At 37.7% G+C, this 27,272-nt stretch overlaps 1 protein-coding gene across 1 annotated transcript in view; it reads right to left on the reverse strand.

Moving 5' to 3' along the window:
* MYOM1 (myomesin 1) overlaps positions 1–27,272 on the reverse strand; it is a 138,018-nt gene that overhangs the window by 54,968 nt on the left and 55,778 nt on the right. Inside the window, 8 exon segments of the mRNA XM_058556881.1 lie at positions 803–1,090; positions 2,286–2,407; positions 4,486–4,660; positions 5,143–5,326; positions 11,269–11,393; positions 16,395–16,451; positions 18,490–18,689; positions 21,247–21,388. Coding sequence (XP_058412864.1) covers positions 803–1,090; positions 2,286–2,407; positions 4,486–4,660; positions 5,143–5,326; positions 11,269–11,393; positions 16,395–16,451; positions 18,490–18,689; positions 21,247–21,388 — 1,293 coding nt within the window.

The following is a 27,272-nucleotide window of genomic DNA, read 5'->3' on the forward strand; positions in this document are numbered from 1 at the left end:
TCAAAAAAAATAAAGGAGGTGACAGAAATTGGGGGTGGGGTAAAAATAAGGGATGGATGAGAGGCATGTTATAATTTATCAGTATATGCTTATCATTTATTTTTATTTGATAAGGAAGACATCGTCTCTTAGAATACATAAGCCACAAGTATCAAATATCCCAGTCAGAAAATTCTTAGCTTATTGATAAATACTCTTAAACAAATCAGTTCTGGGAATGTGGATCATATATCATAGAATATAGCTATACGTGACTATCAAACCATGTTAAACTTTTCATGGCAACTCAAAGAGATAATGTTACCTATATTTATTTGAATTAAATGTGAAGGGTAATTTGAAAACCTGAGGATGAACAACCCAAGTTAATAACTATGATCTTGATAAAATGTCATGTCTTTGTGAAATATTTTTCCTATACATGTACTGAACCTGAATATTTCAAAAGACCTCACATAAGCCATGATTATCAAATCCTTCCTAGTCTCATCTCCAATTCTCTTAGCAAAATGAGGTGAAAGGTGTGTATCTGCCTGAGAAACCACAAAAGACTCTATAACCAAATTACTTTAAATATTCTGTTGTCATTAAGCACAACGAATTTTGTAAAAAAGCCAGATCATACAAAATTACTTTTTATAACTCGTTAGACAAAAGTATTGCAAATGGATAGCTGAAAACACATAAAATTAAGAATAAACATTGATGAAAGTGAGCACAGATGGAAGAATGTGATCTAGACAATGAGAGGTGAGGACACTGATGGAGACAGATGGAACAGTTTTACTCTTTCAACTCTCACCTATATCCTTCTTCTTTTTCAGAGGGTCAGACTTACTTTTCCCCTTAAGAGCTGCTTTCTGTGGTGATGGGGTAAGCTCTTCCTGAACTGTTTCACTTACTTTACTCACTTCTGTTTGGCCCAGGTTGTGAGAGCTACTGGGTAGTGAAGGTTTGTTAAGTTTGCTACCAAGCAAAGCATCTTTCTTAAAGGTTGGCTGGGAGGTTTCATGCATGCCTCCCCTGGAGTCTGTTAGTCCACCAGGTGTATCATTCAGTTCAGGCCACACATCTGGAGACACTCCTCCCCCTACAATCACCAGATAACAACAGAAACCCTTAGAGCCTGGACACAGTATAAATTGCTCTTATTTAATAGAACAAAGAGAAAAACATTAGGACCACAAACAGAACAAAACAATCTTGGTTTAACAGAAATCACTTGGATTTGCAAGAAATACGGAAAGCATACATTTCACATAATTTACTCCAAGGAAACATTTCAACTTCTCCATATTCTGGGAAAAGAAGAAAGGAGAATAAAAAACCACAGACAGAATAGGAACCATTTTGATTTGCAAAACCCAAGTATATACAAGAAAAAGCAAATCTCAGACATTTCTTGAAAGAGTAAGCCCTATTATTCAACAGAATGCAGGGAAAAAAGAACATAAAGTGCACAAGAGACATAACATTAAAGATCCTGATTTCATAGCAGTTAGAATTATGTACACTACTGAAATATTAATGGTCTGTACCTCCCAACCTCAAATAAACATGTTCACTATTGTCCATATTACAAGGAATGTTAAAAAGTAATATGGAATGCTAACTGAAGACAACTGATATTAAATAATCTTTCTCTTTAAACATGTGTTACTATAATATGGATTTCATTTTTATTGCTCTGAACTACTTGGGTCCCTTCTCTACTTTATCTAAGATTGAGAGGTATATCATGTACATACATATAATTACTTTATTACTGGTTTTATTCTGTTGGTTACCTTGCAAGCAGAGATGAAATATATGATTAAGCAACCACATATGTCTTGCACAAATTTTAGAGGAATTTATAAAAAGCATGTTAATGTGCTGTTAGTGAAAACAAGCCAGGCTCTGTTGCAGATGAAATAGCTTTTAGGTACAAGATGATCTGTGTTATGGGTGATATACCACTTCATGGAATCAGATGGCCCTTCACATTCCCAGGATGAGGAGTAAGTTAGAACGGAGTTTCACGCAAGGGGAAATATTTGAGGAGACTTGGACTTGTGAAGATGAAAAGGCTACAGATGCACAGAATCTGGATAAGTGATGAGGATCTGTAAAATGACAGCTATGGAATGTTAGATGTCACCTGGAGTCAGAAAAAATGATCATCTGAGGATGGAATCATCGAGCAATATTAGAAGCTTGAAACAATTTCTGGAAAGGATGGTATCTTCCTTTGTAACTTAGAAAAATTAATTTTTTTCCTTCAAAGTTATGCATACGGGACTTACCAATAGCAGCTTTTACTTCAATCGCTTCTGAATCCTGTGAATATTCGCTAAGTCCAGCCGCATTAACTGCTCTGACTCGGAAAATATAACTCTGACCAGTAGTCAATCCATGACAAGTAAATCTAAAAGGAAAGAAAGTTTTTAAAAGCTTCCCTAGGTAGAGGCGTAATGTACAACATGATGACCATAGTTAATACTGTTGTGTAATACATAGGAAAGTTGGTAAGAAAGTGAATCCTAAGAGTTCTCATCACAAGGAGAAAATTTGTTTCCTTTTTCTTTTCTTTTTATTGTATCTATATGAGAAGATGGATGTTAGTGAACCTATTGTGGTAATCATTTCACAATATATGTAAATCAAACCATCATGCTGTATGCCTTAAACTTATACAGTCATTTATGTCAGTTATTTCTCAATAAAATTGGGAAAAAAAACACTTTCCTAGGAGGAAAATTAGAGAAGATAATTGTTAGCTTAACTGAATGATCTGGCTTTATGAAAATGATTCACTTTTTAAAAGGAAGAAAATGTAGAGAGATCCAGGTAACATGTACTTCAGACAAGAAGGCAACTAAGGCAATTTTTTAAACTCACTCTGTCAATGAGGAGTCTTGGTTTTCCCCTGAATAAGTACCTTAACCTTTCTGAGCCTCTGTGTGCTCATCAGTAAAATGGGGATAACAATGGATACATAATAGTTTTTGTGTAAAGATTGGCCATAAAGTATTTACAGTACCTATTATAGGGCCTGGCATATAGGAGGCATTTAATAAATAATAGATAGTATTAATAACATTATTAATGGCTATTTCAGGTATATCCTTATGGCTATAAGTCATTGGCTGCTCCTTGTCACAGAGACCTAGTCACTGCCTCTCTGCCTGCCAGGGAAGGTACAATTACTCGAGAAATAACACTACAATCTGAAAATAAGGTGAAAAATGGACTCCAGAATTACCATTGAGATATAAGTCTCCAATAAAGAGGTGTAAATCCATGGGCAGTTTCACACATACAACAACCTCACTCTTTAATGGCTATTATGGCTATACATAGCTGTTTCATGAATCACTGTAACATTTTAATCCCTCTTAAGGACTGTAATGACAGGAAATAACAGGTCTGCTAAGGACTCTATGACTACTAGCATGTTGGAATATTTAATAAAGTCAGCCATAATTTAGGCCAATCCCTCAGGTCAGCTCAGTTCAGTGATATTTATTGAGTGCTTCAGTGTTCCAGACACTGAGCTAGGTATTGTGAATACTAAGATGAATAAAAAATGGCACCTGCCTCTGAGCAGCTCCCAAACGTTTGTGGAAAAACAGACTCTGCCTACCCTCTGTGAATGTTTCTAAATAGTTCTAGGAAAATGTTGGAAACCCAGAGTAAAAGTTGAGATTCACAAACAGGCCAAATGATCTCTTGCAAAACATATTGCCTTCTCCCATTAATTGGTTTGTCTCTATTCTCTCATATTCTGCAAAAGAACCAACTCATCCTGTGAGGGTCCTTGGACTTAGAAGTGGTCAAACCAGAAGCTGCTTAACGAGACTGTTTAACAAGACAATTTTTAGGGGGAGATCCCCTCTCAGACTGTCCTAAATCAAAAGAGGCTCAGAGTTTGGGTGCAGGCCAGAATTCACCATCAACTTGCACAGCTGGTTGATAAAATATTTGAAAGCAAGAAAAAATAAACCTCCCCACATTAGAAGCAAATACAAAGAGGTGGCAAAGTATCCTGAATGCCTTTGTTTTGGTGTTATTTATGTCTCCTTAGCACTGGGTTTAACCATGCTGATATTCAGAATTTGTAAAATGGTGATACTTTTTTCTGTTCATTTAAAATGCCTGGGTAATTTATGTTAGCTAGAGCCTATTAGATTCTTGGAAGCTAGTATCACATTGGATATTAAACACCAGAACAGAGGGGTAAAAAGGACAAATAGCATAAAGGAAAAGAACCAGAAAAAAGCCATAAAATGAACTCTTATCATAGCTGGCATTATGGAAATCATAAGTAAACTTTTATGTTTAATTGTAAATTCATTAGGATATTTAAAGTATAATGTTTAAAAACAGTCTCCGTCCACTGGATGTTTGTATTGCTGTATGGGTCCTCGGCTATGTTTCCTCTTGGCAGCCTCTGTGGCTCTAGGGTCAGAAGGCCCCCCCCAGTATACACACACGTGAGGTTACCGTGAGCCCTTCACTGGGTTGTTGTTGCACGGCTCCCACTTGCCAGAGCCAACAACGCTGGACTCGATGTAGTACCCGACCAGCTCTTTAGCATCCTTGGATTCCTCCCATGTAACTACCACTGACGTATCTGTGTTTCTGCTTGGGATGATATTGCTTGGGGCCTTGGGAATATCTGAGAAAAGAGGAAAATGATGATCAAACTCAGGTGGTTTTAAAAATTCATGCTTATCACATATGCACAGACACACAAACATATATATTTTATACAAATAATCATGTCAAACATGCAGTTGCTTTATTTTATAATAGATTTGTTAAGGCAGAAAATTAAAAAGTAAATATGTTACTTTGGGAGCATAATGAAAAACTAAAAACCCATGAACATATCAACCCACTCCAGAAAAAATACATTACCAGTACTGTTGAAACGCCTGGATAAGTTTACTTTTCATAACTTTGTAATTCATAACAATGTTTTTGTTTAATGTATTAGTCAAGTAGAGTCATCAATTAAATTTATAATATGAAAGAAGGATGTCACCATTTTTACTTCTGCATGTATACATATATATTCTAATGAGATTCTTGCTTTGGATTTTCTCTTGAATTGAAGTAAAATAAGTTTACAGTTGCTCAACCAAACTCTATACTTACCAAGTTTGTCCCCTACCACAGTCACTTCTGTTGCCTCTGAGGGCTCACCAACTCCTGCCGAATTAGAACAGCGGACGCGGAAACGGTAGGATTTCCCCTCAGCCAAGTCGAACAGAGCAAAGCGGGGAGACTTCACAGGGAGCTCCGTGTTCACCCGCTGCCAGTTCTCTGTCTCTGCGTCACACTGCAGCCAGAACAGTGAAACCCATTGAAAGCACAGCAAGGAGAAATGGGAACTCTAGGCCAGGCATCTTGAAGCTTTATTTATCTGCCAACAGACTATTAACTGTTATTCGAGTTGGACTGGAGAAGAGATGTGGAGGAAATGGGGAATGAAGCATCTGAAGTCCATAGGATTATCTAAATCCAAATATGGCTTTGTACTGTTGGACAAACATGCAACTTTAATACTTCACTTCCTTTATTAACTAAATAAGGTCACTGATTTACTTACAAAAGTCCTTAATTTATTTAGAAGATAGTTTGGGATCAGATCTTTTCTAATTCTTAGTGTGGGTGATTAAATTTAATATGCTAGGTTAGTTACTTAAACTTTCATTTCATTGTTATAAACTTTATTATTTTGAATGTTGTTTAGTGACTCATAACATCGTTCAGGTCTATGCTCAAATATCACCTCCTCAGAAAGGCCTCCTTGGTTACTCCCTCCCCATCACCAATCTAAGAGTTCTTTGCTCCTTTCCCATCACTTTCTGTCCCTTACCCTGCTTTATTTTTCTTCAAAACACTTATCACTATTTGAAATTAAATTATTTATTTGTCGTCTCCTCCACTGGAAAGTAAATTCCAACGAAATGAGTTCAGGGAGCTGTCTTGTTCACTGCTATACCCCAGAGCCTAGAATTGTATCTGGCACATAGTAGATAATCAACAATTTTTTTTCTGAATGAATAAATTTTTCTGAATGAACGAAGGGATGAAGTTTGTAAAAGATAAAGAAAATATTCGTTTTTTCTAGCCCATATTTTAGAATAAATGATGGGAAAAACTAAACAGATTCTATTCTTAGAATTAAAATGATCTAGAGCAGCTTTGAAATCCTTGAAAGAAGGATGTGGGAGTAAAACTGAGCTTTGGTAGAGAATAGTCTGATAAGAAAACTATTGGCAGTCTTCAGTAATCCTTCTCCCTCCTATTCTAGTTTTTGACCCTGTCAAGGTCAGCACGAGCGATTTTGCTACAGAACTTTTGAACAGTTGCAAGAGACTTTTTCAGAAATCCAAACCTTGTGATAGACCGACCAGCTGTCAAGGATGATACAGTCTATGGAATATAAATTTACTGGTACATCACTCATCATAATCTTCATCGACTTGAAATGGGACCTGGCAATACGGTGTGGCGAAAAGGACCTAGAAGCATCGATTCTGGTCCTAGCTTTGTCAATAATGAACTACACGACCTTGGGAAAGTCACATGAGAGCTCTTGGTTTCAGTTTTATTATCTGTAAAATAAGAAAATTTGACAAGGTAACCTCTGAAGTCCCTTGCAGTGCCTTATGTGACAATGTGTCAGTTGTGCGTGGGAGGGTAGAGAGGATAAATTCTCCCTAAAGCATCAACTTGCTATCCACTGAAGATAAAATTCTCCCAGACCTTTAATCCTTTAGTTTATGGCTTCGATTCATTTTGACATATTCTCCCCTGGGGAACACATAAGCAATTATCAGTCATTTATACTTTCATAATTAAAACAATAGCTGCCTTTCACTGTGCTAAGAACTTCATATGCCATTGTAACTCTCTAATCCTTTCAACTACGCTCAGAAGTAGGTGTTGTGGAGTAGTATTGTGCGGTTATCAAAGCTCCAGAGAAGAGTTAGGTTTGAGAACATTGAAAGACAGCAAAGTGTAATAGTTGGATATACGGACCTGAGCCAGATTGCCCAGGTTCAAATCCTAGCTCTGCCTCTTAGTAGCTGTAGGACCTTGGGCAAATTATATACCCCATCAATGCCTTAATTTCCTCCTCTACAAAATAGGCATGATGAAAATAAAAGTGTTTCCCTCAAAGGGATACTGTAAAAATTAAGTGGGTTAACATGTGTCGAGTACTTAGAACAGTGCCTGGTCCATAGTAAACATCAGCTATTTTCATTCCTGCTGACAAAAAGAGAGCTATGAAGTGATAACGATCCTTGTCTCTGACATGACCAGATTTTTGATAGGGGAATGAGCGGAAGAGCCCAAGACGTATGACAACTAAGGAAAAAGTTTTGGGCTAAAAAGAACACAGTAGGATAGGGGGCTGGGAGTGTGGAGACTTGATTCATCCGATTCCCTTGCTAATAAATTCCTCAATTTCAACCATTTCAGGGCTCATGGACATTGTGCAACTGGTTGTAAGCCTCGAGCCATGAAAGGCAAGCTCATACTTTATGTGCACGCAAATCCTAGGTAAAAAGTTCCATGAAGAAGCGTAAACACGGGGGTAACTGAAAAGGCAATACTGCCATGGGTGTGAACATTCTGGGGATGGAAACTCGCCACACGACAAGCATGTGAAACATTTCCCTATAGGAAGGTCGACGTTATTAGAAGTGGTTCATCAGAAATAATTTGAGACTCAGCTCGGGGGAACGGTTTGACATTTGGATAGTTCCGTAAATGTGCCCCAGGTCTCCAGACGTGTTCTGCTCCCCCAACACTTCAACATCTTGGGCGTGTTGTATGTATCGGCTGTGCCTGAACAGGCCTCCCTACCCATGCTGCACCCTTAAATGTCCTCTCTGTTCCATACTAATAGACACGTTGGTAGAAGAATACTTAAATTTTTAATCAAGACTCATGTATTTAGGTCTAGGGAAGTTACAGACCTTTCTGGAGAAATTAGAGTTTATGTGACCAGAGGAAATGTTCAACAGAAACCAAAGTTGACTCATCTGAAGAAAATGCTTCAGTAGTAGGTTGTTACTGTGTCATTATTATAGGAAAGATGGTAGTTACTGTCACAGAGCTTATTCAGAACTCTCTTCCTGTGGAGTGTTTCAAAAAGATTCAGTGGGGGGTGTATATTAAACACACCAGGAAGTGAACATTTATCACTCTATTCTTGCCCTCTATTAAAAAAAATTCAGAAAAATTTTCTTTAAAAACTGAGAATGCTACTCAAGTTATATTTTATTTGAGGCTAATATTTAGAAAATAAAAAAAATTAATAAAGATATAAATTTTTAATATTATTTTGGTAAAATCAGAGTCTCTTGGAAGATGTCCGTATTGCATGCTGAAAGATGATCCATTTATTGTTACCAATTTGCTAGGGATAAGAAGGAAGTGAGGCATGCTCCTCAAAGACATGAACTAAACATCCTTATCAAAGAAAAGTAATAAATAAAAGGAAACTGCAGACCCTAGCATTTTCAATCCAGTATAATTTTCTCAAGAGCCACTGATTTGAAATAATTAAAAGGCCATAAAAATAGTTGTATATTGCTTTTATGTTTTTACCTAAATTGCGCAGATTTGCACACACCTTATACCTATGCTATCTATTCTCTTGTAATAATTGTCAGGGAAGGTGGCCCCACAAGTGTTCTAAAATTGAATAATCAGAATAGCATTAAGGATAAAAGAGAGAGGCTTTTAGGAAAATTAATTGTGCTCCATAATATTTTTGCAAAAAAAAAAGACCTTTTCTAGGATTTTGCTATGAAAGTAAAATGTAAAGTAAATGATACTTTCAAGCTATTGCACAATTTTATAAAAACTGTCAGACAAAGACAAATACTGTACGATCTCATTTATAAGTGGAATCTCAAAACAAACAAACAAAAAAACCAAAAAAACCTGAACTCATACATACAGAGAACAGATTGGCGGTTGCCAGAGGCAGGGGGATGGGCAAAATGGCTGAAGGGGGTCAAAAGGTACAAATTTCAGTTATAAAACAAATAAGTCATGGAATGGAATATACAGCATTGTGACTATAGTTAATAATACTGTATTGTAAAAAAATAAAATATTCAAAAAAGTACAAACACCTATTTCATTTATTGCTCTAAAAAAATGGTGCATAGCTGCCAATACAAATGTAAATGTTCTAACATATAAGATAAAATAAAATTACTTTCGTTTCATTTTTTTCAATTATATTCTAATCAAAACTTTCCTAACAAATGGATTTTGAACCTCATTTTATTTATTTTTGTTGAGTAAATGTGACATGTAACATTGTGTAAGTTTAAGGTGTACAACATGTTACTTTGATACATTTGCATATTGTAATATGATTGCCAATGGAGCAATACTTACATTACATAATTATAGTACAATATCATTGCCTATATTCATTATACTGTGCATTAGATCTCTATGGCTTACTTACTATTCGTTACAAGTTTGTATCCTTAATAATTTATTTATTTATTTATTTTTTACCCCAAAGCCCCAGTAGATAGTTGTATGTCATAGCTGCACATCCTTCTAGTTGCTGTATGTGGGACTCGGCCTCAGCATGGCCAGAGAAGCGGTGCATTGGTGCACTCCCAGGATCCGAACCCGGGCCGCCAGCAGCGGAGTGCGCGCACTTAACCGCTAAGCCATGGGGCCGGCCCTAAGTTTGTATCCTTAAACACTATTACTCTTATCGCCCCACCCCCAATCTTCTGGTAACCACCATTTTACTCTCTGTTTTTTACAGGTTCGAATTTTTAGATTCCACATATAAGTGATACCATACATTACTTGTCTTTCTCTGTCTGACTTATCTCACTTAGCATAATGTCTAATGTCCATCCACGTTGTTGCAAGTAGGAGAATATCCTCCTTTCTCATGGCTGAATAATATTCCATTGCATATATGTACCACACCTTTTTTATCTGTTCATCTGTTGGTGGGCATTTGGGTTGTTTCCATATCTTGGCTATTATGAATAATGTGATAAACATGGGAGTGCATATATCTTGTGGAAAATTGTTTTTTCATCTCCCTCCTCCTCCCACCCCCAGGCCATGTATTTTTTGAGGATGTTGAGTTTCCTCCAGTACTACTTGTGAAGTCAGTGTCCTTATCTCTGGACTTTCCCTTTTAACATAGCCAATATCTGACATCTTTCCCTGGGGGCTTCCTTTAAATCCTGTTTTCATTTCCTTTGGATAAATACTCAGAAGTGGAATTGCTGGATCACATGGTAGATCTATTTTTCATTTTTTGTGGAAACTCCATATTGTTTTCCGTAGTGGTTGGACCAATTTACTCTCCCACCAACAACGTATAAGAGTTGAACCACATGTTAGGCAAATTCTCTTTAAATGTCCTTTACCACTAGCAATTATCCTGTTAGCCAAGGACTTCTTCCACCCCTTAAGCCCCATGCCTTGCCTGGCGGGTTCCCCTATGTGTCTGCACTTGCAGCTGAAGCAGTTCCCCCAAATAATGTCCTCTCCAGGTCTTGGCTCTTCTCCATTTTCTGGGCATAAATACTTATTAGAACTCTCCTCAAATGTAGGTATATGATAGATTCCACATAATTGTCATCATTCCATGCATTTTAGGCCTTCATTGTATGCTGCCCTCTCTAACAATATAATTACCATATAATTGTAAGATAATTCAGGGAAAGAACCAGCCAATATCTTATGTTGTTTTGTCATCCCTGGCCCCACCCCACCACCTGCACTTAGAGTAGCGCTCGCCAAGCGTGAAGCAGCATGTGAGGACTTTCCCTCTTCAACTCTCTCAGGCATTAGAAAGTATTGTAACTTCTATTCCTTTCACCCATCTACCCTCATTGATGTTCATTCCCTACTGCAGAAAGACACATGAAAGACGGATGAAAAGCCATTACTACAGCAAGGGAGACAGAGAAAATCTCTAGAAAACATTGTCATATAGGCAATCTACAATTTCAGGAACATGTCTCTTCCTACAGGGCTTATGATTTGGGGTCTGTGGATCTCTTAGGAGTCTATGGCTGAGCCTCAAGGATCCACAAATCCCCTGAACTTTCAGGCAAAGTTCTGTGTAATATACATTTTTTCTGTGGTGAATGTTCACAGTTTATAGGGTTTAAAGACTTCAGGACACAATGGAAATTTAATATCTTCTTTAAATAAATCTTTAGCAAGTGGCATCGGGTAATAATGTTGATCCCAGAGTCTTACCTTTTCCACAAAGTACAGAATGCCCTCATGGCCACGCTGGCGAGGGGGTTTCCAGCTTAGCACCACATAGCTTCGGGTGGCCTCAGTGACAGAGAGGTCTGTGGGGGGCCCAGGAATAACACCCTCTGAAAAAAAACAAGGAAAAGTGAGGAGCACACACTCTGGGAAATCTAGGATACTCAGAGGTCACAAATGCTTCTTTCCTACTGGAGGAAGAGTTAATTACTGCTCCACAATATAAAGCAGTACCTTGTCTCTAAAACATTCATTCATTCATTCAAAACCATAATTTTACTTTCTTTGCTTGACAATTTTAATTTCCTTATTAGTCCTGAGAAAAAGTAGCAATAACACAAGTTATCTTTTCTATCTTTAGAAAGAGGAGTGGAATCATAATTTTCAAATGCAGTTTAAAATATTATTCTCTCCTTCTGCTTCCGGCCAAGATGGAGTAATAGGACTGGTGTTGGGAGGCAACTCTCAATGGTTTTTCTGCACATCTTATATCAGCTTTTTTACAGAATATCTTTTCAAGGACGTTTGCATAGCAAACAACCTTGGACTATAGAGAAAGTATACCCTCTAGGGCAGAGAGTTGACTTGTTTTCTGACCAGGATAATAAAGATAATGTCTTTCTAATGGATAGGTTTGCTAGTGGGCCCCTTATAAGATGGGGGTTTCCTAAGCGCAAGTTTTCTCAGCTGTGATACAAATCTACTGTGTGTGCAGCATCCACCTGTGCTGCTCCACATCACTCTGTGGGACTTGGTGGGGAGCAGCAGTGGCAAGGGAAATCAATGACAACATGAAGCTCATGCTGTCTGCTGTGCTGTGAGTAATAGAGTCCTCTGTCTCTGACCCAGGAGTCTCATGTCTTTTACCAGCATCTATGAAACTGTGGTATGAAACTTATTAGCTTATAAGTAGGGTAAAATTTTAGACCCTTCTCAGTTCTTGACATCAGAGTGACTCTTCCACATAAAACAACTAAAATACTGAGCAAAATGCATGAAATGACTGTTTACAGACATTAGACATTAGTTGGCATAGGATAATGAGTCCCGATAGATGGGAAACAAATTAGGTGAGCCCTACCATTGTCCTAGTTTACCGTCTAGAGAGAGTTTCAAGGCAGCAGCTCAGGAAGATGAACCCAGGTAGAGTCTGGCAGTCTCCTTCAGTGGAGGAGAAGAAGCTGGAATTCTGAAGACAGCAAAGTATCCACAGAGAGAGTCACAGAGATGAATACTAGAGGAAAGGGCTGCACAGAGAGAGGCTTCAGAGATCTGCAGAGGGTCTCTCTGGAGTGCTCACCTGAATACTGATCAGTGCATGCATATGAGGAAACCACCTGGGACCAGGGAAAACCCACACACAAAAGAATTGGAAGGAACAATCCTCAAGCTCTCAAAGGGCCTGGCAGAGCACATGTTCCCACCAGCCAGAGTGGAAATCTCCTAATTCATGGGGCATCTGGTAGAGTACTCAGAAGGGTATTGCCTCTGTAGTGAGGCCAAATTACCCCTAGACTAAGGGCTGCTCTGATTTCACTTAACAAAAGCAAGCCTTGAAAGGATTAAATTGTTTCCCCAGAATAAAGCTCAAGAGTATTTATAACAATAGAAAAATATCCAGCACCAAACAATGTAAATTCAAAATGTCTGGCATCTCATAAAAAATTACTAAGTACGCAAAGAAGCAAGAAAACACAGCCCATAATGAGGAAAAAAAATCAATCATAAAAAAAACCCCAGAAATGTCACAGATGATAGAATTAGTAGACAAGGATATACAGTTATTATAAATATATTCCATATATTCAACAGGGTAAAGATTGAACATGTTAATTGAAGAAATGGAAAATATAAAAATGATACAAATTAACTTCTAGAGACAAAAATTACAAAATCTAAGATGAACAAAACCCACTGACTGGAATTCATAGTATGTTAGACACTGATGAAGAGAAGGATAGTAAAATTAATGACATAGCAGTAGAAAGTATCCAAAATGAAACACAGAAAGAAAAAAGACTGAAAGGAAAAATGAACACAGCATCAGTGAGCTATTATTTCAAGGGGTGTGCAGTTGGAGTTGCTGAAGTAGAGAAGAGAGAAGAGCACACAGAAAAAAATATGTAAAGAAATAATGGTGATAAATTTTCCAAATCTGATGAAAACTATAAACTCACAGATCTAAGGAACTTGCAAACCCAAGCACAAGATATATGAAGGAAACGACACAAATGAACATCATAATCAAATTTCTAAAATCCAGTGATAAAGGGAATATGTTAAAAGCATACAGAGAAAAAAATATACACTACATACAGAGGAACAGAGATAAGAATGACAGTGGTCATTCTTATAGCACAGATCTGCACTACAATGGTAGTTGTATTGTATTGACAGGAAAACTGTCAACCTAGAATTCTATACCCAGTGAATATATATTTCAAAAATGAGGATGAAATGGAGACTCCTTCAGACATAAAAAATAAAAAATTCAAGGCCAGCCAGGTGGCACAAGCAGTTAAGTGTGCATGCTCCACTGTGGCGGCCTAGGGTTTGCAGGTTTGGATCCCAGGTGTGCACAGACGCACCACTTGTAGGGCCATGCTATGGCGGCATCCCATATAAAGTAGAGGAAGATGGGCACGGATGTTAGCTCAGGGCCAATCTTCCTCAGCAAAAAAAAAAAGAGAGAGAGAGAGGAGGATTGGCATCGGGTGCTAGCTCAGGGCTGATCTTCCTCACACACACACAAAAAATAGTAATTCATAACCAGCAGGCCTTCTTGCACTACAAGAAATATTAAAGGAAATGCCTCAGGTGGCATATCAGATGGAAATCCAGATCTACACCCAGAAATGGTAAAAATGTGAGTGAATATTAAAAACTTTTTTCTTACTTTTTAAATCTCTCTGAAAGATAAGTGACTATTTGAACCACAACAATAACATTATATTATGCAGTTTATAATATATACACAAATAAAATGTATGAAACAATAGCACCATGGCTTAGAAGAGGTATTGGAATAAAACTGCTGTAAGTTCTCACACTACATGTGAAGTAGTATGATGTTACTTGAAGGTGGGTTGTGATAAATTGTATATTATAAATTCCAAACTACTATAAGGGAAAACAAAGAATTACAGCTAATAAGATAACAGAGATAAAATGCAATCATTAAAAAAATACTCAATTCAAAAGACAATAGAAAAAGAGGAAAAAGGAAACAGATGGAACAGATAGAAAACAAATAGCAAGATGGTAGATTTAAATCCAGCCATATCAATAATCACACAAAATGTGAATGGTTCAAACACCCCAATTATAAAAGGCAAAGATTACCAGATTGCATAAAAATGCAAGACCCAACTATATGCTGCCTACAAGAAACATAATGTAAATATAAAGATACACATAGGTTAAAAGTAAAAGGATGGAAATCATATGCCATGCTAACACTAATCAAAAGAAAGCTGGAATAACCGGTTATATTAATATCAGACAAAGTAGATTCCAAGCAAAAAACATTACCATGGACAAAAGGAGTGACTTTATAATAATAAAGTGGTCAATTCATAAGAGGCTATAACAATAAAAATGTTTATGTATCTAACAATAGAGCCTCCAAATACATGAAGCAAAACCTGGTAGAACTACAAGAAGAAATAGAAAAATCCACCATTTAGTCAGGGATTTCATCACTACTTTATCAATAATTGACAGAACCAGTAGGTAGAAAATCATTAAGGATATAAAAGACTCAACTGAAATCCTGGTGATTTTTCGTAGAAATTGACAAGCTGATTTATACTACCTGATTTCAAAACTGTGAAGCTTTTAAAAAAATCAAAAAACATGAAGCTTATATAAAAGCTACGGTAATCAAGACAGCGTGGTATTGGAATAGAGAAAATAAAATTGACCCATAGAGATTCCAGAAATAGATCCACAGGCATGCAGTCAATTGATCTTGACAATGGTGCCAAGGCAATTCAATGAGAAAAGGATAATCTTTTCAACAGATATTGCTGAAATAATTGGATAGCCATATGCAAAATAATAATAATTAGACCCTTACTTCAGACAATATAGAAAAAATTAATTTGAAACGGATCATAGATTGAAATGTAAAAGTGAATGCTATAATATTTCTAGAAAAAAAACCAGGAAAAATATCTGAGTGAACTTGGATTTGCCAAAGATGTCAAATATGATGCAAAAATGGCAAAAAGCCACATGAAAAGATGCTTAACATTATTAGGGAAATGTAAATTAAGACCACTATGCACCTACGATGAAATACCACTGTGGTATAAAACACCACTATGCACCCACTAGAATGGCCAAAATTGAAAAGACTGACCTTACCAAGTACTGGCGACAGTGTGGAGCAACTAGAACTCTCATATACTGAGGATAGAATGTAAAATGGTACAAGCATTTTGGAAACTAGTTGGCAGTTTCTTCAAAAATTAAACATACACCTACCATATGACCTGTCCATTCAACGTGTAGGTATTTATCCAAGAGAGATGAAAGCATATGTCCACACAAACACTGAATAAAGACGTTCATGGATGCTTTCAACGGTGATGGATAAATAAATTGGATTGAACTGATACATGCATCAACATGGATAAATCTCAAAATAATTATGCTGAGTCAAGGAAATCAGACAAAAATGAATATTATTCCATATATCTAAAATTGTGGACAACACAAACTATAGTGACAGAAAGCAGATTAGTGATGGCCTGGAGATGGGGAAGGGGTGAGAGGGAGGTATTACAAAGTGGTATGAGGAAATTTTAGGGGTGATGGATATATCCATTTTTTTGATCATGGTGATGGTTTCACAGGTGTATCTACATATAAAATTTATCAAATTGCACATTTTACAGACATGCAGTTTACTGTATCTCAGTTATACCATAATAAAGTTTTTTTAAAAAAGTGATCCTCTGACAATATGAGTTACTTCATGATCTCCAAACACTTCAGAATATTCTTTCCAAAACCCCTTAAATAATATACGCTGTACCCTCCACAACCAAAGTTAAACCACATAGCAAAACATTGGCAGTAGTCTCTGGGGAAAATGTAGCTTTTACCTGTAGGTTCCTCTTCAGTGACGATGATCTGTCCAGTCCATGGTGCTGAAGGGCGGCCTGAACAGAGATAAATACAAAAATCACAAACATTCACAAATGCAGTTTCAATTGCACTGATAAACTGGCCAGATTAGTCACAAATGAGTTTGTTACTAGTTTACTTGTGTATTTTCCTAGTGAATCTTACTGAGCATGCATATGGTATTGTGTCCTCAAGGGACTCACAATCGGCTAGAGCCTAGGACCCGCCTGGACTGAGTCGACGTTTCCAGAATTGTACTTCACAAGTGAGATAGATAACCTGTGTTCATTTACTGTTCAATATAGATCTCCTGAAACATGTAGGCTTTCTCATACCTTCTTAAGAGATAGCATGTATTCAGGAGAAACTTTTCTGGAACAATTATAAGCCCTGTAGTTATTTATCTGTTATAATCAAGATGAAAGAGAAGAGGGGCACTGATCCTGCAGTTAAGCTCAACAAAAGCAATTTCTTTCCAGTATATTTTGAAAAGTGTTATCTACAAAGAAAAGCAGTTTAGATCCTGAGTAAGGAAAATAGATGAGACAGGCAGTATAAAGTTGAAGAAGAAATTTATTTCTGTGTTCCCACAGATATCAGAGAGAATAGTTCAACTCCTGTTTTAATCAAGGGACTTTTCACCAAAGATTTTGTGCAAAAACAGAAAGGTGATAAACAAGATAACTTATTTTCAATTCAAACAAATCTTATTGTCATTGGAATTTATAAAAGAAAAGTAAATGAAAATATGAGATGGAATTAGGAAAGAGGGAGGGAAGTCAGATGGTAGGTGAAAAGTGATTGGAGAGCAATCAAGGAGCCTGATTAGAAAGTCTCCAGGTGGCTGGCCCAGTGGCATAGCCAAGTTCATGCACTCCACTTCGGTGGCCTGAGGTTTGCGGGCGCCGACCTACGCACTGCTCATCAAGCCATGCTGTGGCAGCGTCCCACGTACAAAATAGAGGAAGACTGGCACAGATAGTTAGCTCAGGGACCATCTTCCTCAAGCAAAAAGAGGAAGACTGGCAACAGCTGTTATCTCAGAGCCAATCTTCCTCACCAAAAAAAAAAAAAAAGGGAGAAACAAAAAGAAAAAGTCTCCAGAGAAAAGGTGGCATTATTTTACTTAGATCTTTATGATGTCACCACTTGTACTTAAGGTAGAGAATAACACTGCAAACATGGCATAGACCAGTAGTCCTCAACTAGGGTGATTTTGCCTATAGGACATCTGGTAATGTCAGGAGACAATTTCGATTGTCACAACAGAGGAGGTGGTGTGCTACTGGCGTCCAATGGGTAGAGGCCAGGGATGCTGCTAAACATCCTACAAGGCACAGGATAGCCTTCTACAACAAAGAGTTATCTGGCTTAAAATGTCAATAGGGCCAATACCAACAGAAATCTGGTATACACTGAAATGTTAACTTCCAACAATTCTTTAATGTCATTTTATGGTCCCTATTATTGAGGATGCCATATGGGTTCCCATGAAACAAATGCAGAGCATAATTCATGCACCATGGTTTTGACATTGAGACTTGGAGGCTGAATATATGAAAAGATTGTTTTTGACTGTCTAATATGGAAACTCAAGTATACATCAGATACAATGTTGTAAATGTGTTTTTCCTTTGATATAAAGAAACTCACTGTGTTTATATATTAATGCTCTAAGGGACAAATTCAAGGTTAAACAGTTTACCTTACAGTTTTAAGAACCGAACCAGAAAGAAAAGTATATTTGGAGTGTGCTAATAAAATGAATAAAGATACTCTCCAGGCTCTTGGTTTTCTTATTTCATTTCAAACACAATGCCTGGAACTAAGTTTAACAAGGCAAAGTTATCTGAATCAAATAAAAATAAAATACAGTAAAGCCCTTAGAGAATAGATGAGTCAACAAATACTTATTGGTTTTTGGTTTTTTCCTCCTAGGATTTTCTGATCAATAAAGGATTTCTCATTCTCTTCTCCCTCTAGTGGAAGGCGGAGGAACAACCTTGCAATGAGATCTATTGCAGTTATTTTAAAAAGGTTCAGGGAAGATCCTGAAAAATGAAAAATGCTTACTTTTAAGTCTAGCTTTCTCAGCTGGATCCAGAGCAGCCACAGGCTCAGAAACGCGAGACGGTAGACCTATTCCAGTTTTATTCACAGCTCGAACTCGGAATATGTAGGAGCGACCTTCTATCAATCCAGTGACTGGGAAACGCGCAAACTTCACAGGTGTGTCATTGCACTGAGACCAGCGATCTGTGCCCACCTCACACCTACCGGAAAGAGAGTGGTCAACAAAATATTAAAAGAAGTACAGCTAAATTAATAGCTCCAAAGCTGCAAACCACCCTCTTGCTTCAGATTTCTCTATAAAACATCCAGCTCAAGTGTGGCCTGCTAGTTATTTATCTGCAGACACTCAGTTCCACTCAATTGCAATGTGTCTTCTTTAACAAGAAGAAAGAAGCCTCAGATCCTTCCTGAACATATGTATGTCCTTTGAACTCACTAAAAGCAGACAGCTGAGGGGCCTCGCATGCTAACCAGAAGAGCTTTGGGAAAAAAAGAAGCAGGCAGATATGTACAATCATTACACTGGAGAGACTAAGGGGGAGGATCTCCCAAACACTTCCCTGGCTGATGTCTTCAATTCCATCATTAGTGACTTATTTCTTTGTCTTCTTTAGGCATTTTCTTTTAAAAAAGGAACTATTGTTGAGAAAGTTAACACCTTAAAAGATACCCACTTGTACTGTAGTTTGGAAAAAGAGCTCACTTGATGGTCTCTCCATGCTGTGGGTGGAAAGGTGAGGGGGCTACTGTAATATATTCATTTCTTAGCAGATGAGATTGATGAGATGCAGGGAAATTCCCAGGCCTGGCAGGGGAAGATGCAGAACTTGGAACCTCTGATTTCTGATCGGGTGCTTTTACAGCAGTTATTGCCTGGGGATGGAGCTGTCACATCCCAGGAGACAAAGACGACAGTTCAGATTATGCTATTGGCCAGACCAACAAGGCTTTAGGGGCTCAACCATGTGCCCGAATTATAAAGCATTAGGGTTAAGTAACTCATCATTTTTTATGAGCAGAGCACTGCACTTTTAGTTTATATCACTTTCCCAACACAGCTCTATGTCCAAAATGTATAATTCCCAAATGAATCCATGGAGGAGGAGGCTGCTAATGGCAATGTAAAGGTGGTTGGGGTGAGGGGTTTATCTTCGCTTCCTCATCATCCTCCTTCCGTTCTTTGATATAGACAAGAGACATTTTCCTCAACATTATGTAAAGTGCTATCGAATATGACTTCAATCCCTGCCGCCAATCTACTTTCCCCTAAATCTTTCCTTTGTAGAAACTCTGGAGCTGCTGTGGATGGGATGTGGGAGGGAGCTGAGAGGGCTGAAACAATTCTTCAGACTGCCCCTGTCTCCCTCTCTCTGTGCAGATACTGTAATGGTGACCAGTGATCCTAAGTGTGCTTCCTAACCCTCACGTGGGCAGAGACAAAGGTGGAGAGCAGCTGCTCTGGAGACTTCTACAGCCTGTTGGAGCAAAAGAACACCAACTTACAGCCAGGCTGATATTTGAATTCTAGTTTTGTGTAACTTTAGGCAACTTAGTGTTTCCTCATTAGCATGTGGCCATGGGCCAGCTACTTGTTTTCTACTTGTAATAATAGTATCTACCTTTCAAAGGCTGCTTATGGGTTAATGGTTAACACATGTAGTTTAGGATAGTGCCATGTACATGGCAAATGCTTTATAGATATTAACCATTACATGGTTGTTTTTATTATGACTAAGGCAACAGGAAAATAGTACTGATTGTCCTTGGTCTTTCACTGATCAAAGTTTGCAAATCCCTTTGAAATTTGCCAAAGACAATAAGGCAGAAATTGTAAGGATGAAAAAGAATCTATCTAAAACTTCACAGTTCATCATTACTAAAGGATGAAATAATGTGGAAGCATTCAGTGTACAATTAAATAGTATATAATTTATTATAAATATTTCTCTGGATGGTATTGAGCCCAATAGGCATGTATTTACTTATCGCTTTAAATATTAGGTTTAATAATACACCTTGGTACAAACCCACTGTACCATAGTGGCACAGATTATCTGTCCCTAGCGGTTTCTACAATCAGATTTTATTATTCAAAAATGGAAAGAGAATTGGAGCAACTATTTGAATAGAAACTAAGTCAGACAATAATGTATTTAGGTCAATAATCTAAATTTGTTATCTACATTGTCCAAACTCACTGGATAATTAATATGTAAGACCCAATTACTATAAATCTCGTGTGTAAATTTTGGAGACTGTAAACAGCAAGAACTCTAGATAGAACATAATTTAATACTATTGATATTTGTTATTTCTTTGTCTAACTTGAAATCACATCTTTTGATGTAAATAAGATTTTGTTAGTGTTCCTAAAGTATTATTCTTAAAATTACTTAATATTCTAAAATTACTGCCATACTAGGTATATGGACATTAAATATATTGAATATCAGCTATTTTATTTCCAAAGTGGTCTCCATTAGGTCTACAAATTCATAGCATTCTTGCTAAATTAGTGACTTGCATTGTCAGTCAAATTCAAAGATTATCTTTGGAATTTAGGTAAATATATACATATATAGAGAGAGAGGGAGAGAGGAGGAGGGAGAGACAGAGACAGAGAGACAGAGACAGAGAGACAGAGGAGAGAGACAGAGGAGACCAAAAAAGAAAATAATTCATCTAGAAATGGTGGGAGAAATCAAACATGCAACTCTATGCCAAATCACTCTAACTGAAGTTAGACTAAATACTAACTTATCAATAAAATATCCCAGAATAGGACTCCCTCCATCCACAGCTGGCTGTTTCCAAGAGATGATGATATAATCTTTGTTGGCATCCAAGCACACCACATCCAAGGGAGAGGCTGGAGCCCCTTCAATCTCTGCATCAGCATCTGTGGAGATACAGGAGGATCCCATTAACCCTCTCAGACGTGCTCTGTCAGCCCAGTGGGCCAAGATCTTAGTGCACACATTTCTTACCACACCACCACAGTAGATACATCTTTGGCCCCAGTAAAGCAAGCTTCAATCTTGTAATTTGCTTACTAACATAACAACATGTGCTTTTCACTGTCAGCACAAAGAGCATTATGTCAGAAAGGACTCTGAAAATGACCCATGATCTTTGTCTCATGGCCCTTGCCTGCCCAAAATGTTCTAAAAGAAAATAAATATGGAGATGTTGGGGATTGCTATCAGAAAAGCTTAATGTAAGTTGTGCCAGAAAGTCTGTTCTTAAGATATTTATTGTGTAATGCTACTTGGAAACTGTGAATGGCTCCAAAGGAGAACAAACAGCCCCTTCTGTCACCTTCTGGATGCATCCACAAGAGAATAAGAACCATGAAGCTTTGCCCATCCCTATGCTGGGCCCTACCATTTTGGAAGAGAAAGGACAACATTTCATTTTAATCAGATGTTTGTTCCCAAACTGAAGATACTTGCGAAAGGAATTCTGATGCAATACCTATATCTGAGTTTAGTTTATCTGAATTTAGTGAAAGTCTAGGATCATACAAGAAGCAGAGAACAGTGACTGTTTATGAAATGGGATCCTCTGACAGTGGGTCCCCTCACCAGCGTGTCTTCAGACAAGTCTAAATTAGTGAGTCAGGATGTTTTTAGGAGGAGAGGCAGGGGAATGAAAATAATCAGTTAGTAGCCTTTTAAATGAGAATGATTAAAAGGCAGAGTCCCTGGGAGAGGGGATTCATAGTTGCCAATTCCTCCTGACAACTGGTCAACCATGTCATAACAGGAAATTAGCAGGAGAGGAGGTTGAGACATGTAGGAGACACTCACCCAAGGGCAAACACTCTTGTTGACTAAATAAACACTTTCTTTTCCTATAGCTACACTGTGTAACTCTTACAAGTTGCTAAAACATCTGTTAACACAGCAGGGATATTTGTATACTTCTGGAGTTAATAGATGCGCATTACCTGTGAAGAGCTCAAGTCACTCTGGTTTTGAACACTCTGTTTCTTGTCCCATGAACCTGCAGGAAAGTGTTTCTAGGTAACTATCTCCTGCATAAGTGCTATAGGAAGACATAACTAACTGGTGCCTAAAACAATGCAGAATCCCTGCACGCCACACAACAGGAAATGAGCATTTTGGTGGGGAGAAATTTCTTTCCTTCCAGGCTTTGAGAGCACTGGATGGGGGTGCAGGTAGAGCAGAGCTGGAATGCAGGTAGAGATGCTGAGGTTAACAGGCCTCAGGTACTGCTGGAAAGCTGCTCAGCTGTGAGGGGGACAGCTGGCAGCCTCTAGCCATGTCCTTTCGCTAGAGGCCAATCAGGTAACAACCAGCAGCTCCCAAGTTGATAGAGCGGAGTTTAGTTCACTGAACATTCATTGTATATAACAGCTTAGCAGACAGTAAGGCATCTAGGGAACCATTTTTCAAGTGTTTTTATAAAATTCCCTGGAATATGCCATTCATGGGGCGGGCTTGACAATCTTTCAAAAAACAGGTTCTGTATAGCAGCTGCTAGAAGCCAAATCCAAATACTGTGTTATGTTGCTTCACACTTGTGCTCCTGGCTCCAGCAGCTGCTGTAGAGTGCCTGGCCCACGGCAGCGGTTCAGTCAGCATTACTCCTCTTCTCAGCCTCTGCCCCTTCTTCTCCCACCCTCCAAACAGCCAAACTTTCTGTAGGTGTGATGAATTAGGTCAAAGATTAGCCAGCTACTCTTTATATTTTGACCTCTGACACAAGCTATTAACAACTTTTTTTCAAAATGTAAGTGATTCTACTGTTTATCTTTATCAAAAAAGTAGTGCATGCTTGTAAAATATATGAGAATCAAAAAATATACATAAAAATCTCTTCTAATTCCGTAACTCAGAAATTACTACTACTAACATATTGGCCTATATTTTTCTAGATTTTTTTTTCCCACATTTATAAACTCAAAAGTGATTGTTTTTGAAATAAAAATGGGATTGGACTATACAGTTTCATGTAAACTGTTTTTTCCTGATATATTTTCACATCAATAAATATAGGTAAGCTATATTAGTTTTCATTGCTGTGTGGTATTCCATTGTTTATATGGAGTATTTATTATACTTTATTTTACAACTCTCATTGGTGGATATCTAGATTTCTTCCAGTTTTTCCCAATATAAACATTTTTTTCAATTTTGTCCACTTAAGTTCCTAGAGCTAGAATTGTTGGAAATGTGTGCTGTCCATACATAGTGGCAAAACACCCCGAGAAAAGCTGAACCAATTTACACTCACCAGCAGCGTACAAGAGTGCTGGTGCCTCCATTCCTTTATCCCACTTGATTTTTAAACTCTTTTAAATCTTCAATATGATAGATTAAAACATCTTATTTCAATTTTATTGTTTTGATTACTAGTGAAAACTTTTTCATATATTTATTTGTCATTTGTAATTCTTTTTTCATGACATTTATATCCCATCCTTTATCACTTTATCATCTCTCTCCCTCTCTCTATCTCTTTGGGGAGAATATATAAAAGTCTAGAAGAATATGTAATAAAATGATAATATTGGATATCTCTGGATGGTAGACTTATGGATGGCTTTTGTTTTTCTTTTTTTTTCTTAGTTATATTATCTGTTTTTTCACAAAGAACACATTATCTATGTAATAAAATCCAGGCCAAATGTGTGCAGCTCTGGAATGTGTTTCTGCAGACATATGGTGCTTTATACACTGATCATTCTGGTTCAGAAGCTATTTTCTAACAGCAAAAATACCAGAGCTCTAAAAAATGCATTGAAATGGCCTCATGCAGCTCAATGGATACAAAGTTTTAAAAAAAACACATAAAATGTCATTTAAAACACTTTGGCAGTTTCTTAAAAAGTTAACAATAAATTTAACATATGACCCAGAAATTCCATTTGTAGGTATCTACCCAAGACAAATGAAAACCTAGGTCCATGAATATGAACATGATTGTTCATAGTAGCATTATTCATAGTAGCCAAAGAGTGGAAACAATCCAACTGTCCATCAACTGGTGAATGGATAGACAAAATGAGGCATATCCGTGTACTGCAATAGTAGTCAGCAGTAAAAAGGAATGAACTACTAACACAATAAACCTCAAAACATATGCTCAATGAAAGGAGACAGATGTAAAAGATCACTTATTATATGTAGAAATGTCCAGAAAAGACCAATCTACAGAGACAGAAAGTAGAGAGGTGGAGCTAGACTGGGGAATGGGCACAAGAAATCTCTTTGGGGTGATGGAAATGCTCTAAAATTGGATTGTGGATGATGGTTGCACCACTCTATAAATATTCTAAAAAGTATTGTTCACTTAACATGGTTGAATCTTACGGTATGTAAATTAAGACTCAATAAAGATTTTTTTAAAAGAAAGAATCTAAAATGTATCATTTAAAATGAACTTATGATTGCAATCTTTTTCTACAAGTTGTTAAATTCACAATGTGATTGCTGAGATCTGTCTTTCCAATTTTGTCTTTCTCGTTTGTCTTTTCAATTCTCTTACATTAACTTCTGATAAATTTTAGATTCTTTCCATTTCCTTATTTTGTGGATTTGAAAACTGGCTTAAGTATAAATTTCACATTTCAGTCCCTTTCCCCTGTCTATAATTAGTAATGTGAAGTCTGGTGTAAACCTGCAGAGAGCCACAATTCCGGGTGGGGGCACTGAGAAATGTTGTTGAGAAAAATCCTAGACTATGTCAGAGTTCCCAGAAAAAGTCCATGAAGGAATCCCCAAGGCATACTTAAAGTATTTTTGGAGCCACTAGAGATACTCTCTGGTTCAGGTAAGACAATTGACAGCAGAGGCAAAGACTGCTTATTCAGTCCTCATCTAGCCAGGTTTATCCAGGCAGTTTGGCTAAACAAAGTTGCTGATAACTTCCAGTGTGTCCATTTTCACTTCAATTCACCCAGAAGGCTAGCTGCTCTCTTCTCCGGGCAATATCTGACTTTTCCCATAATGCTTTCATGTAGGAGAAAGTCTGACATATTTTTCAGTTGGTATAGATATTCATGTATCTTTATCAGTTGCTGGTTTGTGGCATAATTCAATGATCATTTGTTATTATTCAGTACCCGTGTGGTATAGACTGCTAATTGTCCCTAATACCCATTCTTCCTGTTTCCTTTTAGTACTAGAACCCCTGAGCTTTAGCAGGCAACATGTCTGCTGTGGGAGATCAAAATTTGGCCACCCTGAAATATATCTCTTTACCTTGATTGTTTTCTCTGAAGGACATTTGACCTCCCCCACTAACTGCCTAAAGAATTTGACATGATGGCTCCTTCCTGGAACAGATCTTCCATCTGATGGCTGTAATATAATGTAAAATAGATGTTACAATAGGAAAGGCACCAACAAGCCCATCTTATCAGAAATTCTGTCTCTCTGGCCACATTCTCTGGATGGCCCTGCGAGGAGTTGCCAGACAAACATTTACATTTATAAGGGAAATCTCCATTTGTAAAGGTATCTCCCTCTCTGTCTTGGGAAGAGGGGGGATGACCTCATTTCTAGAAACTTATCAATGTGGAAGGTGAGGTCTTAAATCTGCATAATAACCTTACCCTTGTTTACAGTGCTTTAGTGGTAATCTCCTGTAACTGACACCCCCCACCCCCAACATCCTCCTTTGTCTTTAGAAGAAGATGGTATTTAAGATGAGAATTTCTGCTATTGTGTAGAGAAACACAGTGTCCCTGCTTTCTCCCATGTATACATGTTATTAAACTTGGTATTATTTTCTCCTGCTAACCTGTCTTGTTATTTGGCCAGCCAGAAGAACCTTAAGGGAAAGGGCAGAGGGAGATCCTCCCTCTTCCCCCGACACTGCCCTACTAGAGACTAGACACACTAGTTTTCCTTATTTTGATATATGCCCATGTGTTCACTCTGCAGAAGTGATGTGTGCAACTCTGCATCTCCCCCTCCATTTCCTTTCTCTCCCCTTCCCATAGGCTGGAATGGGAACATGGGATAGCACTCCGGGAGGCTGGGGGGCGAACAACAAGTAGGTGGGACCTGGAACGCTGAATGACTGCATTGACTAAAACCATCTAGACAACCCACCTACCTCTGGATTGATAGACACAGGAGAGAAATAAACTTTTTGTGTTTTGTTTCCACAGCTTAGCCTATACCCTAATTAAAGTCCTGGGTTAGGCATCAGAAGAACTGTATCCTAATCTCACTTCTGTTTCTAACTTAACTGTGAGGCTTTTGGTAAATCACTTTACGTTTCTGAACTTCAGTTTCTCCATCTTAAAATTAAGGGGTTGGACTAGAATGGGAATCTGAACTATTTTTGTGCCAGAGACTCTGGCAAACTGGTAAAGAAAGCCCGAGGCCTCTTCTCAGAATAATGCTTCTAAATGAATAAAACAAAGTAAAATAAAATACATGAGATTACCAAAGAAACCAATTATACTGAAATACAGTTTTAGTCACAGACCCTTTGGGAGTCTGTGGATCCAAGTTAAGGACACATGGATGACCTCAAAAGTTGCAGTTTGATCAAAATGCCTATGAGTTTATGATTCTATTTAGTGCACAAGAGATAAAAAATTAGCAAGTCTACCTGTATTGTTTATATTTTTATTTTCTGTATATTATGATGTTTTGCCGTCTTAAAAACCTTTCTGGCTGGGGAGAGATCATCCCTCCAAGGGCTAGTTGATTCTTGGAGATAGCCAAGGGCTCAGCCTGGATCATGCCTTTGATATGCAAACTAACTCACCCAGAGCCAGACCTCCTCTGTCTGGCGCATGC

This window comes from Diceros bicornis, chromosome 16, assembly GCF_020826845.1.
Source record: "Diceros bicornis minor isolate mBicDic1 chromosome 16, mDicBic1.mat.cur, whole genome shotgun sequence".
NCBI lineage: Eukaryota > Metazoa > Chordata > Mammalia > Perissodactyla > Rhinocerotidae > Diceros > Diceros bicornis.